This window comes from Eretmochelys imbricata, chromosome 24, assembly GCF_965152235.1.
Source record: "Eretmochelys imbricata isolate rEreImb1 chromosome 24, rEreImb1.hap1, whole genome shotgun sequence".
NCBI classification, from domain to species: Eukaryota; Metazoa; Chordata; order Testudines; family Cheloniidae; genus Eretmochelys; species Eretmochelys imbricata.
The window spans coordinates 556,418-575,574 of NC_135595.1; the positions used below are offsets into that span (position 1 = coordinate 556,418).

Genomic DNA, 19,157 nt, shown 5'->3' on the forward strand with positions numbered 1-19,157 from the left:
TGCAGGCCTAATGGCGACTAATAGCCCGCTGCCTGCCTCCAGCCCCTTCCCGGGCAGGCCAGGGGACTGGCTGGCTGCAGCTACCCCAGGGCAGGGAGAGAGCCTTGCCAGCGCTCAGTGGTGTGCCTCTCTGGGGCCTGAACCCCCGCCTCCATCAGAGGCCAGGGGACCCTGAGTCTCCCTGCTAAAGCCCAGCCTGCTCCGGGGCAGGGCAGCCCCCGGGCGCTGCAAGCAGAGACCCAGCGCGCCCCAGCACCCCCGGTGTCCCCAGCAGAGACCCAGCGCAACCTGACCCGTGCCGCTGCGCGCCGCTGACAGCCGAGGGCCGGGCTCCCCGCGGCGTGGGAGGGAAGAGGCCTGCGAGCCAGCTGGCCTGGCGGCGGCTCAAACCTCCGAAGCCGGGCTGCGCGCTCGGGTCCCCGCGAGGAGCGCCCCTGATTGGCGGCTCTTTGTTTCCCCCCGCCGCAGAGCAGCGGCGCTCGGGGCTCCGGCGCTTCGCCCGGGCTTCCCCCGCGCGCAGGGGCTGGGGAGCAGCATGGAGAAGGGGGCGCTCCGCGGGCTGCTGGCGCTGCTCTTGCTCGGCGCGGCCAGCTCCGCCAGGCAGGAGCTGCAAGGTAAGAGGGGCCCCGCCGTGCCCCAGCTAGGGGAGGTGCGGGCTGGGACTGCCCCGTGCTGCAGCCGGCTGCGCTCCAGGGCGCGCTGCGACCTCGAGGGGATGATCCCCGAGTGTGTTTCGGCTTCAGCCTGTCTGGCGCGGAGCCGGGCGCTGCGCCCTGGGGTAAGGGAGAGGCAGCCCCCAAGATCTAGTAGGGGGAAGCCTCGGCTGCCCTTCTCCTGGGGGGACCTGCCAGCTCGGGCTGGGGCCGTGTGGAGCCTGGAGCTGCAGGATGGTGCCAGGGATGCTGCAGTGAATGGATGGGGTGCGGGGTGGTGAGGAACTGCAAGGGCTGGGGGTGCCGGCATGAGGGGCTGGCGCAAGGGGAAGCGAGATGGACTTTCTGGGAGCTGCAGGCTGGGGAAGTTGGAAATCCTGGTTATAGGGGGATGGGGTCACTGAGGTGTCTGGGAGCCCTGGGGCCCTGGGAACTGGCTGGGATTTGGGGAGCGGAGGGACTGGAAAAGGGCAGATACCAGCAGCATGTTGCCCCACACCCCCGCCCGGCCTCTCTTCAGTATCCCCTTCCTGTGACCTGAGCAATGGAGGAGAAGCCCCACCATCCCAGCCAGTGGCTTCCAACTCTGCAGCAGAAGGAACTTGCAAGTGCTCCTGGACCGCTCCTTCCCCAGCTGGGACAGCCCGTCTGTGCTCAGCTCCACGGCATCAGGCTGGTGGGGAGCAGCGTGCCGGCTGGGACCTGGGAGCTGGATTCCTGACCTCCCTGGGAGGTCTGGCAGTAGGGACTGTGGACAGCTACAAGTGTCTGGGTCTCTGTGCTGCAGTACAGAAGGACATTCTTCCCCCAAGCCTGGGAAACCACAGAGCAGCCTGCAGAGTGGTATTGCTGGAGGGACTGGGGGTCCATCCAGGACGGGGTGTTGCCCACAGCACTCTGCAGGGACTCGCGGTGATGAACCAGACCAAGGGCTGTGTATAAACCGATCAATCTAAATATTCAGCCAGCAGCCGAGAGCAAAGCCAATGCCTCTGGTTCTGGACCGGACGCTCCTTCCAGCACACTGGTGGGTGCAATCAAGCGCTAGCAAAGGGGCTGGCTGGTTCCGGAGCAGCGCATGGTCAGAGTTCAGAGGCGCTTTCAGGATAGGTCATATTCAGGGGTGCTCATTGGCCAGGAGAAACCCATAGGTCAAAGGTCAGAGGTGCTGACTGGCCGGAGCTGGCCTGGGGTCAGAGTTCAGGGGTGCTCAAAGGGTCAAGGCGCTAGATGTCTAGGATATAGCCTGAGGTCAGAGTTCAAAGGGCTGGGTCACAGTTTATTCTGGCTTTGGTCAGATTGATGTCAGAAAGCAGGCCGCAGACCCCTCTGTTGGTGACCCAGAGTGCCAGCCTGAGCCAGCTGGGACATTCGGGCAGCTGCCTGTTCAGGGCTGGATTTGAGGGGCTGCTGGCTGAGCTCACCTAATGCAGGGAAATTCGTTGGGGGCACATACTACACCCTGCTGCCCCGGATTCCCTTGCAGAAGGAGCAGGCGGCATCTCAGGGTGCATTGGGGGGTCTGTGTGCCCCGCGTTCACGTTGTTAAAGATTCTGTGGGGCTTTCCAGGGTCCGACGGCTGCCCCAGAGGTAGCTGAATCAGCTGAGGGATCCCTGTACTCAGCATCCAGCACTTCCTATCTCCAGCGTGCTTTTCAGACCAGAACTAGTGACCCTCCTGGCTCCAGTGGGTGGGGGGCAAGTATCATTCTCACCCCTTTCACAGGCCCCTCACCTCGCTGCAGTGGAGAGGTGGAGTGAGGGAGACAGTAGCAGGGACGGGATCTGGAATCTGGAGTACCAGGCTCCCGGTCGCTCTGGAGCAGGCTCTTCATAGTCTTGTGGATGAGTCAGCGATGTGTCCTCGTTGCCAAGAAGGCCAACGGCATATTGGGCTGCATTAGTAGGAGCATTGCCAGCAGATCGAGGGAGGTGATTATTCCCCTCTATTCGACACTGGTGTGGCCACATCTGGAGTACTGCGTCCAGTTTTGGTCCCCCCACTACAGAAGGGATGTGAAGAAATTGGAAAGAGTCCAGTGGAGGGCAATGAAAATGATTAGGGGCACATGATTTACGAGGAGAGGCTGAGGGAACTGGGGTTATTTAGTCTGCACAAGAGAAGAGTGAGGGGGGATTTGATAGCAGCCTTCAGCTACCTGACGGGGGGTTCCAAAGAGGATGGAGCTCAGCTGTTCTCAGTGGTAGCTGATGACAGAACAAGGATCAATGCTCTCAAGTTGCAGTTGGGGAGGTTTAGGTTGGATATTAGGAAACACAAGTTCACTAGGAGGGTGGTGAAGCACTGGAATGGGTTGCCCAGGGAGGTGGTGGAATCTCCATCCTTAGAGGTTTTTAAGGCCTGGCTTGACAAAGCCCTGGCTGGGATGATTTAGTTCGGGATTGGTCGTGCCTTGAGCAGGGGGTTGGACTAGAGGACCGCCTGAGGTCTCTTCAACCCTAATCTTCTATGATTCTAAGGGAGTGGGCAGCTGCTGCGGTTTTCACAGAGGCAGGTACTATGGCCACTGAACCTTTAGTCCAGGTGAGTGCATTGCTGGTGGAGACAAGCCAGTCAGTAGGACAGACAGAGGTAACCTCCCCTCCCGCATGCTCCTTTTCAGCATCTCTGTGGCTTGGCCTCCCTGCTGCCTGTTTGTGAGGGGCACCCAGGACCGGACCCTGCTGTTTCCAGAGGTGGCAGAGACTTGGCTGGGCCTGTGCCCCAGGGCCGACTGGTCTGGGACAGGGCTAAACGGTTTTAGGGTGGCCACAGCCACCAGCCCCCCGCTCTGCCAAGCCTGCACCTTTCCACGGGGCTACCACCTCCCCAGGCTTGGACTCCCTGTGGCCAGTGCTCCATGCTCCCATGCGAGAGACCTGTGGGCTCAGCTCCCAGGAGAGGTTTGTCCCTCCTTGTGCTGGGTGCTGCAGAGGCCAGGCCCCATGGGGTGCGGTTCCCGCCCTGGGTTCAGTTCCAGGCCCCTGGGGCTCTACAGCAATTTCTCCTGCACTGATGCCAGGGAAGAAGAGTGACATGGGCAGGGAAGATGCGGGGTGATCCTGGGGGCTCCGACGAGCTGGAGAGGAGGTCCTGATCCTTGCTCAGGCAGAATGGAAAGGATGCCAGCCCCCCAGGGCAGGAACTGCAGTCTCTGAGCTCTTCTCTGCCAGTCAGTCACTGCCCTGGAGGTAGAGTGGTTTGCTCTGTTTGCATCCGTCCATCTCTGGTGTTTCCAGCATGTCCTTTGCTGCCCTCTTCGACCAGCCTGCCCCATTGCAGGGGAAGCTTTGCAAAGTCTCCCCAAGCGCTGTGATCCCTCGCCTGGGGGTGGTGGGCAGGTCCTGGGTTAGGATCTCTGCAGGTACCTCTGGCTGTCGGTGCGATTGCCTGTTCTCTCCTCCCTGCAGTCCTGGACCTGCTGACGGTGACCGAGGCCCGGCATATGGCCAGTGTGGCAGACAAGATCAGGACACAGCTACTGGCAGTCAATGACATTTACCTCCTCTCCACCTTCCGCCTGCCCCCTAAGCAGGGCGGGCTGCTCTTCGGCCTGTACTCCAAAAAGGACAACACCAGGTGGCTGGAGGCCTCTGTCATTGGGAAAATCAACAAAGGTATGGGGTGTGCCAGAACAGGGGTGCCCATCGGGAGATGGGAGGCCTCTGGGCTTGTGCCTGCCTCAAGCCCTGAAGAGAAGTGGAAAGGTGGGGTGTATGGGGGCAGTGCACGCAGGGAGCTGGCAGTACAGGCGGGGCTCTCATCCCAGCCATGAGAGTGGTCTCAGCAAGGCAGGGTGGGCTCTGTGGGGAGGGGAAGCCCATGAGGCTGCATCAGTGGACCTGGCTGTTGAGACGGGTCGTCTGCTGGGTAGGGTACGTTGGCTGGCATGCGCGTGCTGGGCAGAGCATGCCCGTCCCCTGGGGGTCCCCGCCGTGTGGAGAAACCCTCATGGCCAGTCCTTTGCTCGGCAGTGCTCATGCGGTACATGCGGGAAGATGGCAAGGTGCACTCCGTCAACCTGCAGCACGCCAGCGTGGCAGACGGGCGGAGCCACGCGGTGATCGTGCGGCTGAGCGGCCTGCGTGGGGACACCCTGGCCATGGAGCTTTACGTGGACTGCAAGCAGGTGGACTCCAGCATGGGGCTGCCCGAGCTGATGATCCTGCCCCAGGCCGAGGTGGAGGCGGTCGAGGTGCGCACAGGGCAGAAGGCCTATCAGAGGATGCAGGTGAGTGAAAGCTGGGAACTGTGGGGCTGCAGGAGCCCAGCGCTGGAGGTGGCCGGGTCCCACCCTGTCCCACAGATACCATGGTCACAGGACCCCAGAGGCTGATCCGTTTTCTCTTTGTGGATCAGGGGTTTGTGGAGTCAATGAAGCTGATTCTAGGAGGGTCCATGAGCCGAGTTGGGGCCCTGAGTGAATGTCCCTTCCAAGGGGATGAATCCATCCAGAATGCAGGTAACTTCAGCGGGCACTGTGTGGGCGCACATGGGTCAGACACATGTATGTCATATACCCAACACGGGCACTGCAGAGACACACGTGGGACAGACACACATATGTTATTCACCCAACACAGGCATCACATAGGCCACACACACGTATGTCATACACCCAACACGGGCACCGCAGAGACGCACGTGGGCCGGACACACGTATGTAATACACCCCACACGGGCACCGCATGGACACACATATGTCATACACCCAACACAGACACACGTGTTACATACTGAACACGGGCACCATACCAGCACATATGGGGCGTCCACGTACACATACATGTGTGTGTCACATACTGAACGGGGAAACTGCAGGGACATGGCGAGAATCCAAGTCATGCATGTTACACATGGAAAGGAGGTGACCCAGATGTATGTGTCACGTAAGGAACACAGGTGGCCACAAGCTCACGCACACACAGGTTACTGAGAGTGTCCGTCAGGCCAAGCACAGCTGGGTGGTACCACCTCCTTCTCCTCCAGCACTGATGACACCCGGGCGGGCTGTCCCCAGCAGCCTCCTCCTGGAGGGTGCAAAGCCTCGAACCACCTGGAAGCTTTCCTGTGGGGCATTCGTCATCTCCGGTCCCTTGGCATTTGAGGGAGGGGTGATGCTGCAGCCTGGGAGGCTGCTCTTGGCTTCCCTCTGCAGCAGCCCTGAGCCGTGGCCTCCTGCCCCAGGAAGGCCGGTGATGCGCTATCCAGACTAACTTCTCCTCCTGTCTCTTCCCTTGCAGTGACCGGGGTGCTAAACTCCATCCTGGGTGAGTTGCTGGCTGCTCGTCACCCTCCCACCCCCTTGGGTCTGGGGAGCCGCTTGTGGGCAGCTGGAGGCCTCAGGGATGCCGGCGGGGATGGGGAGTCGTGCAGCTGTCTAATGACCTAAACTTTTGCCCAGCCATACCTGAGTGCAATCACTGCCAGGGCCACAAAAGCAATGGGTTTGGTGGTCTCCGCCTGCTCCCTTGTCCACCGCACAAGGCCACTGAACAGGAGTGTCATCCTGTGCTCAGAAGACTCAGGGTTGGGATAGCAGGGCACTAGCTGGACTGTGCGATGGGACTCAGCCCTGGTCTGCGTTGCTTGGCCCTGGCCCTGTCTGTCTCAGCAGGTCTGGTGACCAGGGGAAGAACCAGGAACCCAGGGTTGACTCGGAGTTTGTCCCCGGTGGGCTCGGCTCCTACTGGCCACTAGGTGGTGGCGTCTGCCCTTCCCCGTGAGCTCAGGGTGGCTGTGGGCAGAGTGGTCCCCAGCCAGCAGCCCCCGGAGCCTTTGGCCTGGAGCCTGACCTTGTCCTTTCTGTGTGGGCAGGTGAGCAGGCCAAGGCCCTGGTGACTCAGCTGACCCTCTTCAACCGGATCCTGGGGCAGCTGCGAGAGGACATCCATGACCAGGTGAGTCAGCTTTGGGGGCCGGTGCTCCCCGGCTCCAGGGTGGCCCCCTTGCTGTGGCAGGATCGGCACAGTCTGGATGTGCCCGTTAGCCCAATTCTCACCTTGGCCCTGCGCATTGGCAGGCTGGTGGTTGGGTGCCTTCAGGTGAGATGGACAGGTGCTGGGGTGGAGTCTGGGGTGGGGTGGGGCAGGCACAGGTGGGGTCACCGAATGTAACCACAGCCGAGAGACAGGCGTCACAGGTGACTTCCCATTGCTCCACCTGCCCTCCCATTTCCCAGATTGATTCCCGTGGCCCCACCCCCGCCTAGACTGACCCACCTGCCCCCTTCCCCTCTCTCTGTGGCGTGAAGAAGGTTCTTGTGTCCTTAAGTGGGCCCTGTAGTGACATTTGGGGGCACAGCATCTCCCCCACGTGCTGCCCAGCCTGCAGACCGTGCCCTGCCTGGCACCCAGGTCCCTGGCTCTGACACCCTGCATTCGGCTGCCTTGCAGGTGAAGGAGATGTCTCTGATCCGAAACACCATCATGGAATGCCAGGTCTGCGGTGAGTGCTTGGGCCCTGGGGGAGCTGGCGCCTGCCTCAGGGGTCCCCTTCCCTGTGCTGGGTCGGCCAGCTGACCTGCCCTCCCCCCCTGGCTCTGTCTGCAGGGTTCCATGAGCACCGCTCTCGCTGCAGTCCCAACCCCTGCTTCAGCAGCGTCGACTGTATGGAGACGTACGAGTACCCCGGGTACCGCTGCGGGCCCTGCCCGCCCGGCTTTGAGGGCAATGGCACCCACTGTGCCGACATCAACGAGGTGAGAGTGCCCCCCCACCGCACCCCTGGGGCCCGCGTCTCCATAGAGCCCCCACCGCCACACCCCTGGGGCCAGCGTCTCTGCACGGACCCCACCACCGCATCCCTGGGGCCAGCGTCTCTGCACGGACCCCCTGCTGCGCCCCTGGGGCCAGTGTCTCCACGGAGCCCCCCTGCCATGCCCCTGGGGCCAGTGTCTCCACGGAGCCCCCCTACCATGCCCCTGGGGCCAGTGTCTCCACGGAGCCCCCCTGTCATGCCCCTGGGGCCAGCGTCTCCACGGAGCCCCCCTGCCATGCTCCTGGGGCCAGCGTCTCTGCACAGCTTGCAGCTGGGGCTCATGCGGGCCTGGGAGACAGCGCCCCATCCATCCCCAGCACACAATGGGGTTCCATTACCTTCTGGCTCCAGGCTCAGGGAGCAGCTCCATGCCACTTCTGCCCCTTAGAGTCCCAGCATCCCCCAGGGCCTGCCTGCAGCCTGTGCCCTCTAGGGAGGGTGCCAGGACCCCACTGCTCACCAGCTCCCATCTGGCAAGGGCTGGTGATCCCTGGCTCTCACAGCAGGAGAGTCTCAGCTTTCGGTTAAAACAGAATTTCTAGCCATGGTGTCTGAGAGAAACGCTGGGGAAAGTCACCCAAACGATCCCCGCTCCCCATGGGCCTGATGTCAGGGGGCCAAGGAACAGACCCAAAGGGAGCCTTGGCCTTGCTTCTGGTACTGGGGACCTGGCTTATCACGTGGGACCCTCCCTCTGTCTCACAGTGCGGTTATGCAGACCCCTGCTTCCCGGGCTCCAAGTGCATTAACACTATGCCTGGCTTCCGCTGCGAGCCCTGCCCACACGGGTACAAGGGGAACCTCATCTCTGGCGTGGGAGCAGACTATGCCAAGGCCAGCAAGCAGGTGAGTGCAGCACCTCCACGGCCCTGCTGCCGGCTGCTCCGTGCAGCTGGGGGCCTCTGGAGAGCGCAGGTGGCAGGAGGCTGGGGGTGGGTTCCTCGAACAGGCTCTGTGTCCAGCCTGTGGCAATGGGTGCTCTGGGGATACGTAGGCTTTGGGGGCGGGGGGTCTGGGGTGGGTGATGTTGCTGCAGGACAGTACGAGGCAATGGGCTGAGTGATGGTCTCCACCTGCTGGGCCTGGTCTTCCCCTGGCAATTCCAGGGTGGCGCCTGCAGGGAACACTCAGCTGGGGCGGGGCAGATTCCCTCTGCGGAGAGAGTATTGCAGGGTAACTGGGGGGAGTTATGCTCTCGAGGGGCCCTGGCCGGTCCCAGCTCAGGGACCCCATCCCTGCGCCATAGGTGCCAGCTTCTGCTGGCGCCAGTGGGTGCTTGACCCCCCTCTGCCCCGCCCCTGCCCTGCCCTGCCCTGCCCTTATTCCAACCCCTTCCCCAAAGTCCCTGTCCCAGCTCTGCCCCCTCCCTGCCCCTATTCCAACCCCTTCCCCAAATCCCCACCCCGACCCCGCCTCTTCCCCTGAGTGCACCTTGTTGCTGCTCCTCCTCCCTCCATCCCGGTGCTTGTTACGCCATGAAACAGCTGTTTTGTGGCGGCAAGCGGTGGGAGGAGAAGCGGGGACGTGGAGCGCTCGGGGGGGCTGGGAGGGGAGCTTGGCTGTCAGTGGATGCAGAGAACCCACCAATTTTTCCCCGTGGGTGCTCCAGCCCCGGAGCACCCACAGAGTCGGCGCCTATGCCCTGTGCGCTCAGAAGCACCTGTAGGAGCTGCAGGCAGAGAGAAGCTAATGAGTGCCTGAGTTGAGGCCCATGGGTGCAGGGTGAGGCCTATAGCTACTTGCCCTGGGACCCCTGAGAGCAGGGAGGGTTGGGGGCCTGCAGAAGCCAGGAAGGGCGTGGGGTCCCTGTGGTATCAGGGCACGGGATTCCTGGGGTGCCAGGAATGGCTTGGGGTCCCTGGGGTGGTGGGAATGGCGTGGGGGGGTCCGTGTGCATGCCAAGGCTAGCGCAGGGTCCCTGTGGTGCCAGGAATGGCGAGGGTTCCCTGTTGTACTGGGGGGTGTCCCAGTGGTGCCGGGGAGGGCACGGGTTCCCTGTGGGGCTGGGGGGGTGTCACGGAGTCCCTGGGCGATGCTTGGGAACTGCTCCCTACGAAGGCAAGCAGGACTCTGGGGAAGTCTCCTTTCTGTGAGCAGCCTGTCTGCAGGACACACAGCTCACACAGCTTCCACCTTCCTGGGTCTGACCTCGGAGCATTCAGCATCCTCTGCCCCTCCGTGCGCTTCCCACAGCCAGTCTGCCCAGGCGGGGTCCTGGGGAAGCCAGAGGGTCCTGCCCCCCAACTCCACAGTCAGACGTGACTCTCAGCCAGCCAGTAACACAGAGGTTTATTAGATGACAGGAACATGGTCTAAAACAGAGCTTGTAGGTGCAGAGAACAGGACCTCTCAGCTGGGTCCATTTTGGGGGGCAGTGAGCCAGACAACCACGTCTGCCCTTCACTCCATGTCCTCAGCCAGCCCCAAACTGAAACTCCCTCCAGCCCCTCCTCCTCTGGGCTTTGTCCCTTTCCGGGGCCAGGAGGTCACCTGATTCCTTTGTTTTCCAACCCTTTAGCTCTCACCTTGCAGGGGGGAAGGGCCCAGGCCATCAGTTGCCAGAAAACAGAGTGTCAGCCATTCTCTGTGTCCAGACCCCTGCAATCGCCTGCCCTCTAGGGCTCTGCAATGATCCTACACCTTATCCCACCCCCTAGATACTTAAGAACTGCCTAGGGGAAACTGAGGCACCCCCACACTATTCAGAGGAAACATTAAGAACAGTCCCGCTTCGTCACAGGGGGCATGTCCCTGTGGTCTGTGGGGGGTGTCCCCATGGTGCGTACTATGCTGGGGATGGCACAGAGTCCCCAGGGGCCCATGCCACGGAGTGACTGTCTCTCTGGGCTGCTGCAGGTTTGTACAGATATTGATGAATGTAACGATGGGAACAATGGTGGCTGTGACCCGAACTCCATCTGCACCAACACAGTGGTGAGTAGCACCTGCCCCCTTACCCGCACTGAGCGGCCTGGGCCAGGGCTGCCTGGACACGGCTCACCCGCTCCGCCCCGTCTCCCTGCAGGGCTCCTACAGGTGTGGGCCATGTAAGACTGGGTTCCTGGGGAACCAGACGCTGGGCTGCGTCCCACAGAAATCCTGCAGCAGCCCCACCCACAACCCCTGTGATATCAACGGCTACTGCATGTTCGAGCGGAACGGCGACGTCTCCTGTGCGGTGAGAGCGGGGAGGGTGGGGGCCAGTGACCGCTGTGGGGTGGGAGCAGAGCCGGGGCAGGGCCCAGTGAGCATAGGGGGGCAGACATGGCTGGTTGCTCCCTGTGGGCCTCTTCCACCCATGACGGCTCCTGCTTCCCCCACCTCTCCTTCCAGTGCAACGTGGGCTGGGCCGGGAACGGGAATGTGTGTGGGCGGGACACGGACATCGATGGCTACCCGGACGAGCCGCTGCCCTGCATCGACAATGACAAGCACTGCCAGCAGGTGGGGGTCTGGGATGAGGGGGGCTCGTGGGGGAGGATCCAGCCCCGGGGTGGGTGGGGCTGGTGGGGGAGAATCCAGCCCTGGGGCGAGTGGGGCTGGTGGGGAGGGACCCAGCCCCGGGGCGAAGGGAGTCGGGGGGGACCCAGCCCTGGGGTCCGGAGGCTGGCCATGGGACCCTGTCCCTGGGAGGGGTGCAGCACAGAGAGCAATGGGGGTTCCCAGTTCCAGAGCTGGGGCGGGGAGGTGTCTGCCTAGTGACAGGATTGCTGCCCCCGGCTCTAACACGGGTTCCCGGCTCCAGGATAACTGCCGGCTCACGCCGAACTCCGGGCAGGAGGACGCTGACAATGACGGTGTCGGGGACCAGTGTGACGACGACGCGGACGGGGACGGCATCAAGAATGTGGAGGTGCCCTGGTGCTGGGGGCTTCCTGCTTGTGGTGGGCTCTCAGCTGAGAGCCCCCACTGATGGCACCTATGACGGTGTCCCCTGGCTGTGATGGAGGTCTCTCCCCATTCCCCCCTCCCAGTGATGGGGGTCTCTCTCCCTGTCAACCCCCCCACCCCCCACGGCTGTGAGGGGGGTCTCTCTCCCTGGCTGGGATGCGGGTCTCTCCATGCCTCCCCAGAGCGGAGATGAAGGGGTCTCTCTTCATCTCCCCCCAGTGATGGGGGTTTCTCTCTCTCTCACAGGACAACTGCCGACTCTTCCCCAACAAAGACCAGCAGAACTCAGACACGGACTCCTTCGGGGATGCCTGTGACAACTGCCCCAATGTACCCAACAATGACCAGCGGGACACGGACAGCAATGGTGAGGGGGATGCCTGCGACAATGACATCGATGGGGATGGTGAGTGAGGGGAGCTGGGGGCTGGGCTGGGAGGGGGTTGGGCTCGTGGGAGACCTGGGGGCTGGGCCAGGGGTGTGGGGCTGGGAACTGGGATGGGGGGGGTTGGGCTGGCGGGAGGCCTGGGGGCTGGGCTTGGGAGTTGGCGGGGCCGGCGGGAGGCCTGGGGGCTGGGCTGGGGGTGGGGTCTCGGGATTGGGCTGGGAGGGGGTTGGGCTGGCAGGAGGCCTGGGGGCTGGGCTGGGGGCTATGTGGGGCAGGGGCTCGTGGGCAGTGCCCATTCACACACATACTGTGCTGTCCCTCAACAGGGATCCCCAATGTTCTCGATAACTGCCCCAAGGTGCCCAACCCGCTGCAGACGGACCGGGATGAGGACGGGGTCGGGGATGCCTGTGACAGCTGCCCTGAAATGAGCAACCCCACTCAGGTATGGGGCCGGGTGCCACTGACCCTGCCATGCCCGCCCCTGGCTGCCGGGGCCACAGGCCACGTCGACTGCTGCTCCCAGCTGGAGGGGACCACAGACTGTCTAGTCTGGTCTCCCGCACACCGACCTGGGCTGTGGGGGTGCGCAGAGCCGGCCGGGCTGGGGGTAGGAGTCTCTTCACCTGCCTCCATTACCAATTCACAGGGGTGTGCTGAGCCTCCGGGGAGGAGCCACAGGTTTCTGCCAAGCCCACAGCTCGGGCTTTCCCACGGGCGAGCTCTGCAGTCCCTGGCTCTGAGACTGGGCTGTCGGGCTGCAGCCCCCACCCCTGGTTTTCTCCATGAGCTCCCGACAGGAGTCCAGCCGAGCTCAGACTCCTGCTTAGAGGTTTTTTCTCCTGGAGGGGGCAGCGCACCCAGCGAGTAGCCTCGTTAGAGCAAGCCAGTGTTGATGAGTCACCTGGAATCCAGTGTGGGGAAGCCAGGCTGCACACAGAGACAGAGCTGGGCAAGGAAACTACCCCGATACCCCAGGCTCTTCTGGGATCCGTTCTGGGGCTCCCCCGCCCCGTCCTCAGTAGCAACCTTAACACAGATCCCTGTCACGGAGTCCCTGGGCGATGCTCTGGAACTGCTCCCCATGAAGCCAGGCAGGACTCTGGGGCAGTCGCCTTTCTGGGAGCAGCCTGTCTTCAGGACACAAAGCTCACACAGCTTCCACCTTCCTGGGCCTGACCTCAGAGCATTCAGCGTCCTCTGCCCCTCCGTGCGCTTCCCACAACGAGTTCACTCAGGTGGGGCTCCTGGGGAAGCCAGAGGGTCCTGCGCCCCAACTTCGCAGTCAGACGTGACTCTCAGCCAGCCAGTAAAACAGGAGGTGTATTAGACGACAGGAACATGGTCTAAAACAGAGCTTGTAGGTGCAGAGAACGGGACCCCTCAGCTGGGTCCATTTTGGGGGGCAGTGAGCCAGACAACCACGTCTGCCCTTCACTCCATGTCCCAGCCAGCCCCCAACTGAAACTCCCTCCAGCCCCTCCTCCTCTGGGCTTTGTTCCTTTCCCGGGCCAGGAGGTCACCTGATTCCTTTGTTCTCCAACCCTTCAGCTCTCACCTCGCAGGGGGGAAGGGCCCAGGCCATCAGTTCCCAGGAAACAGGGTGTCGGCCATCCTCTGTGTCCAGACTCCTGCACACATGCCCTCTAGGGCTCTGCAGTGATTATACACCCTTACCCCACTACCTAGATACTTAAGAACTGCCTAGGGGAAACTGAGGCACCCCCACACTATTCAGAGGAAACATTAAGAACAGTCCCACTTCGTCACAACCCCTCACACCTCCTCCCTGGTTCCTTGTTGCAGCCTTGCTGTGTCCACCTCTTCCCCTGCCTCGGCTGCAGGTGTTCACAGCTAATGTCCCAGTCGGTTGCTGAGGTTTCAGTTCTCTCCATTCGTACATGGACAGTCCTTGGTAGTTCATTCACACCCACCTAGGGCCTGCACATGTCCCGACTCCTACTCCCTTGTCCCACTGAGTGGGCAAACTGAGTCACGCATATTGTTCATTACGTTACTGAAACTTAACATGTTTTCTACACCCCAACTACTGGGATACCTGGGTGCCCCCCCTCCCTCAGTAGCTGGGGGTGGCTGGGGCAGGAAGCCCCCCCTTCCTCAGTAGCTGGGGTCCCATTGGGGTGGCTGGGGCAGGGAGCCCCTTCACTGCCCATTGGGGCTGTCCCTCGGAGGTTCCTTGCTGAACTGGGGCTCTGGTCTCTTTCAGACAGATGTGGACAGCGACCTGGTGGGAGACGTCTGTGACACCAATGAGGACAGGTGGGTGCCCGTGTCCTTGCCCTGCCCAGGAGAGAATGGCTGGAGGGGGCAGCTATTGGCTTTCCTGCCTCTGTCCCTCCCTGGCAGCTCTGTGCTCCCACAGGAGGAAAGCGTGGGTCCCTGTGGGGCAGCAGGGCTCTCTAGAGGGCAGTGGGAGTCCCTCAGGAGTTGGGGTAGTGAGATCCTAGGGGAGATGGGTATGGCAGAGGCTCTGGAGGGAGTCCTTTGGGGAAATTTGGGGTCCTGGGGGGAGTTGAGCATCGCTGGGGGGCACCAGGGGCTTAGAGGAGGTCACGGGAGGGTCTCTGGGGAGCTGTGGGTCCCTGTGTTGTGCCCCACATGCACTCATCCCGCTCTCGGGCCGCTCAGTGATGGGGATGGGCACCAGGACACCAAGGACAACTGCGCCGAGATCCCGAACAGCTCCCAGCTGGACTCGGACAATGACGGGCTGGGGGACGAGTGTGACAACGATGATGACAACGACGGCATCCCCGATTACATGGCGCCCGGCCCCGACAACTGCCGCCTCATCCCCAACCCCAACCAGAAGGACTCGGACGGTGAGTGGCCTGGCCCGGCGGGGTGCGGGGACCAGCGCGGCTCAGGCCTGGGCAACTCCAAGGAGCCAGCCATCCCTGCAATGCAGACATGGCTCACGCCGGCTGCACAGGGCTGCTGACATACAGACTGTACCGCTTTGGCCCGGGAAACGGGCCCTGCTGGGACAGGCATTTCCTGGCCACTGGAATCGCGTCTGCCCAAGGCTCTGCTGGCATGGAAATGTCACCCAGAGTCAGGGCCCCAACCGGCAGCTACAGCACCAAGTGCCAGGCTGGCCAGAAGCTCTGCAGCTCCCAGGCCCTAGAGCCCAGTGAGTTGGAGGCTGAGCCCCCACTGCTCTGCCCCACGCACTGCCCTGCCCTCCCCTCCACTCCCCTGGCGCTGTGGGTTTTGCACTGCGCCCTCCCCTCCCCTCCCCTGGTGCCGTGGGCTCTGCACTGCGTCCTCCCCTCCCCTCCGCTGGCGCCGTGGGCTCTGCCCCGTGCCCTCCCCTCCCCTGGCACCAAGGGCTCTGCCCTACACCCTCCCCGGCGCCGTGCACTCTGCCCCACGCCCTCCCCTCCCCTCCCCTGGCGCCGTGGGCTCTGCCCCGTGCCCTCCCCTCCCCTCCCCTCCCCTGGCACCGTGCGCACTCTTCCCTGCGCCTTCCTCCCACTTTGCACGTGTGGGTCCCTGCCCATGGCCTGTACCGTGACCAGCTGCCTGCTGTGTGCTCAGGGAACGGTGTGGGCGACGTCTGTGAGGAGGATTTTGACAACGACACTGTGGTGGACCAGCTGGACGTGTGTCCGGAGAGCGCTGAGGTGACGCTGACTGACTTCCGGGCCTACCAGACCGTCATCCTCGACCCTGAAGGGGATGCCCAGATCGACCCCAACTGGGTTGTTCTCAATCAGGTACAGCTGCGCCAGGTGTCCCCTCGTGGGGCAGGGGGTACGTGGCCTGTGTGAGCTGCATGGGAGACCCAGCCCCATCTCCTGTTCCCCGGCTGGTGCCCGGGGTGCATAGCACTGGGGAGGGTGAAAGCAGGGAACAGCGTGGGGAGCTCCTCCCTGCAAACAGAAAGGACCATGGCTGGGGCAGTGTGTGGTGCCGGGGCAGTGCTGGCCTTGGGGCAGGGCTCTCAGAGCTGTACTTACGGAGACTAAAAGTCACATCCAAATTCTCTCCTTCCAGGGCATGGAGATTGTGCAGACCATGAACAGTGACCCAGGCCTGGCAGTAGGTAGGTGGGTTTTCCTGGCCTTTGCCCAGAGTTCCTGCTGGTCTCTGCCGCAAGTTACACCTCCCCCTCTTCTCTCCCCCTTTCCCTCATCAGCTGAGATTTAAGGTCCAGGCTCCCCACTCCCGCGACTAGCGTGACCTCTGGAGACAGGAGACGAAGGCAGCAGGCTGCTGGGGTGATGCTGGACAGGGCCTTTACTTGCCATGGCCAGTCCCCCAGCTGGAGCACTGGGGTCCCTTCCCTGCTTGCCCGGGCAGCCCTTGCTCCTTGCTAACTCTCCACTCTGCCCTTGTGCACACAGGCTACACGGCCTTCAATGGGGTGGACTTCGAGGGCACCTTTCATGTTAACACCATCACGGACGACGACTACGCCGGCTTCATCTTCAGCTACCAGGACAGCGCCAGTTTCTACGTGGTGATGTGGAAGCAGACAGAGCAGACGTACTGGCAGGCGACGCCCTTCCGGGCAGTGGCCGAGCCAGGTCTACAGCTCAAGGTCAGTGCTGGGCAGCCGTGGAGCTGCACGGGAACCGCCGGGCCTGGACACCGCATCAGGCAGCCAGCTGAGTCGGGCAGACGCTGTCCCTGCCCCACGGCGGGCACCCGAGTCCCCATCCTCCACCCCTGGGATCCCTCTCCACTAACTCTCCTGCCTGCTTCCCACAGGCCGTGAAGTCCAAGAACGGCCCCGGGGAGCACCTGCGCAATGCCCTGTGGCACACGGGCCACACCCCAGACCAGGTCCGGCTCCTCTGGAAAGACCCCCGCAATGTGGGCTGGAAAGACAAGACCTCCTATCGATGGCAGCTCACACACAGGCCCCAGGTGGGCTACATCAGGTGAGGAGGGGCAGGCCCAGAGCTCGGCAGTAAGAGTGGGGAGGGCATGGAAAGCACACACCCCAGTGGGGATAGCGCGGCTGGCGGGGGTGTCCCAGCACCCCACGGGCTTAGTGGAGCCCCAATGGGGCTGGCAGGAGGACCCCGGAGCCCTGCAGGTTTCGTAGGCCCCCAGTGAGTATAGGGGGGCTGGCAGGTGGGTCCCAGCACCCCATGGGTTTGGCGGGGCCGCAGTGGGGATAATGGGGCTTGTGGGGGCACCTTGGAGCCCTGTGGGCTTGGTGGACCCCCAATGGGACTGGCGGGGGGACCTCAGAGCCCTGTGGGTTTGGTGGAGCCCCAGTGGATATACAGGGGCTGGCAGGGAGGGTCCAAGCACCCTGTTGGTTAGGTGGGCCCCCAGTGGGGATAGTGGGGCTGATGGGGGGACCCTGGAGGCCTGCAGGTTTGGTGAGGCCCTCAGTAGGAACATTGGGGCTGGCAGAGGGACCCCAGCACACTGCAGTTTTGGTGGGGCCCCCAGTGGAGATAGTGGGGCTGGCAGGGGGACCCCGGACCCCATTCTCAGGGTGGGGGGCCCCACTGGAAGCTGGGCCCAGGAGGACGGCCGTGCAAGGCAGTTTCCTTTTTAATGTGGCCACCACGCTGGCTGGCAGCTCCTGGGGGGTGGGTGGGGGACGTGTTTGTGCAGCTCAGCGCCTGGGAACCGGCCCCCACAGCCCAGCGCTGACTCCATTCACAAGCTGGGCCTCAGCGGCCATTGTCCCTGTCGCCATAGCAACCCAATCCCGGCTCGGCATGCTCCGGCCCAGCAAAGGCCTTTCACATGCAAACAGGCCGAACAATGGGGCCTGGAGAGGCCAGGTGCTGGGGCCTGAGAATGTCCCCTCCTGAGCCCTGCGGGGCAGCCTGGGAGCTGGCCGTTCCCCAAGGGGTGCCCCCACCATCCATGGCCCCCCAGGTCTCGCCGGCCAGCGCCCTCACTCCCTGGCACTGTGCTCACTGGGCCCGGCCCATCTCTCCCCAGGGTACGGCTCTATGAGGGACCCCGTCTGGTGGCCGACTCTGGGGTGATCATTGACACCACCATGCGGGGCGGGCGGCTGGGTGTCTTCTGCTTTTCCCAGGAGAACATTATTTGGTCCAATCTGCAGTATCGGTGCAATGGTGAGCGCGGCGGGGCGGGGGATAAATCTGCATCCTCAGCTCCAGGATTCAACTCCGAGCCAGTCTGCCCTGCTGTGTGACCTGCCTGGGCAGGGAGGGTTTGGGTGGGGGTAGGGTCCCCCCACACCTGGGCTGCACTAGGGGTTGTGCCAGGCAGCGGTGCCCACGCAGCCGTGGTGTCAAGAACTCGACAAGGCTTTTCTCAGCGTAGAACGTTCGGATTTTATTGATGTTCTGCCAGCGCCGGGGGCTCGGACTCAGGCCCCTCCACTGGGGCTGCCCAGGGCACCGGTGCAGGTGCTGATCTCTGTGACGTGGGGAGCTGCAGCCCGCTTAGTGGTCGCTAAAGGGCATTCACTCACTGCTGACCCAGAGTCAGACCAGAGGCAGCGCCTCAGAGAAGGGAAGGTCCGTGTCCCATTCCCCACCCCCATGCTCTGGGCCTGCATCAGACCTGGCACCACTTAGAGGGGAAAACCCCTGTGTCCCACTCCCCACCTCTCTGAGACAGAGGGAGGCATGAGCCCAGACGATCAGGGTGTAGGAGCCCCTATGGGGAAAAGTGCCAAGCGATCCCTGTTCCCGGGGGCCCCCTGCATTTGCCTTCATCCTCTTTCTCTCTCCTCCCTGTCAGACACGATCCCAGGAGACTTTGAGCCTTTCCGCCGATTCCTGCTGGAGGGCCGTGAGTGAGCCAGTCTCCTTTCCCAGCCACACCCAGGACCTCTCCAAGTCGTCACCAAGGGACTTCTTGTGGCCTCTACAGCCTCCTCCCTGAGCTGGGCCCCGGCCTCTCCCTGCCTGTGGTCCACAGGCCTCCACGCTGTCCAGACCCGGGTACTGGAACCCATTGGACCGTGCGTTGCAGCTAACTGATACTAAAGTGCCTGCCCAGCCCAGCTGGGCCTGTCTCCCCCTCAGCAGGATAACCAAAGCACACAGCCTCGCCAGGACCCAGCCATATGTGTCTCTGTAGCTGGGCATTGAGCAAAGGACCACAAGGCAACTGGTGTGTCTGCCAGTGGATTGGGGCCATCAGGCGAGCTTCTCCAGTTGGTACTGCTAAAGCCCAAAGCACCCGCCCCTCAGCCCTGGCGCTCCTTCTCCTGCTGGAACCTTCACCCTGAACCTGGCCATAAAGTTCTGATTGTTTTCTACCCTGTGCGCCTTGTTTCTGGGTGGGGTGGGACCAGGGTGAGGAGACAGAGGGAAGATCAACTCCAGCACTCGGAGCTGCTTGCCCTGTAGATCCCAGTATCCCCTGGGTTCAGCTGGGGCCCTATTTCCCATTTGAATCTTGTCCAGGGCTGGTGGGAATGCCGGGATCTCTCTGGGATGCTGCTGTCTGGAGAGAGGAACCCAGACTATGTCCTCTTTGCTGACATGC

The 19,157-nt window shown here is 62.8% G+C and overlaps 1 protein-coding gene across 1 annotated transcript; it reads left to right on the forward strand.

The window, feature by feature from the left end:
* The first annotated feature begins 535 nt into the window (after positions 1-535).
* THBS3 (thrombospondin 3) lies at positions 536-18,463 on the forward strand. Its single transcript, XM_077840947.1, has 23 exons — positions 536-614; positions 4,066-4,272; positions 4,630-4,886; positions 5,015-5,117; positions 5,899-5,925; positions 6,473-6,555; positions 7,051-7,102; positions 7,207-7,355; positions 8,120-8,260; positions 10,271-10,348; positions 10,440-10,592; positions 10,748-10,858; positions 11,160-11,267; positions 11,552-11,711; positions 12,020-12,138; positions 13,921-13,973; positions 14,343-14,536; positions 15,255-15,433; positions 15,714-15,762; positions 16,064-16,260; positions 16,431-16,603; positions 17,631-17,770; positions 18,405-18,463. The coding sequence occupies exons 1-23, from the start codon at positions 536-538 to the stop codon at positions 18,461-18,463; spliced, it is 2,871 nt and encodes a 956-aa protein (XP_077697073.1).
* The last annotated feature ends 694 nt before the right edge of the window (positions 18,464-19,157 follow it).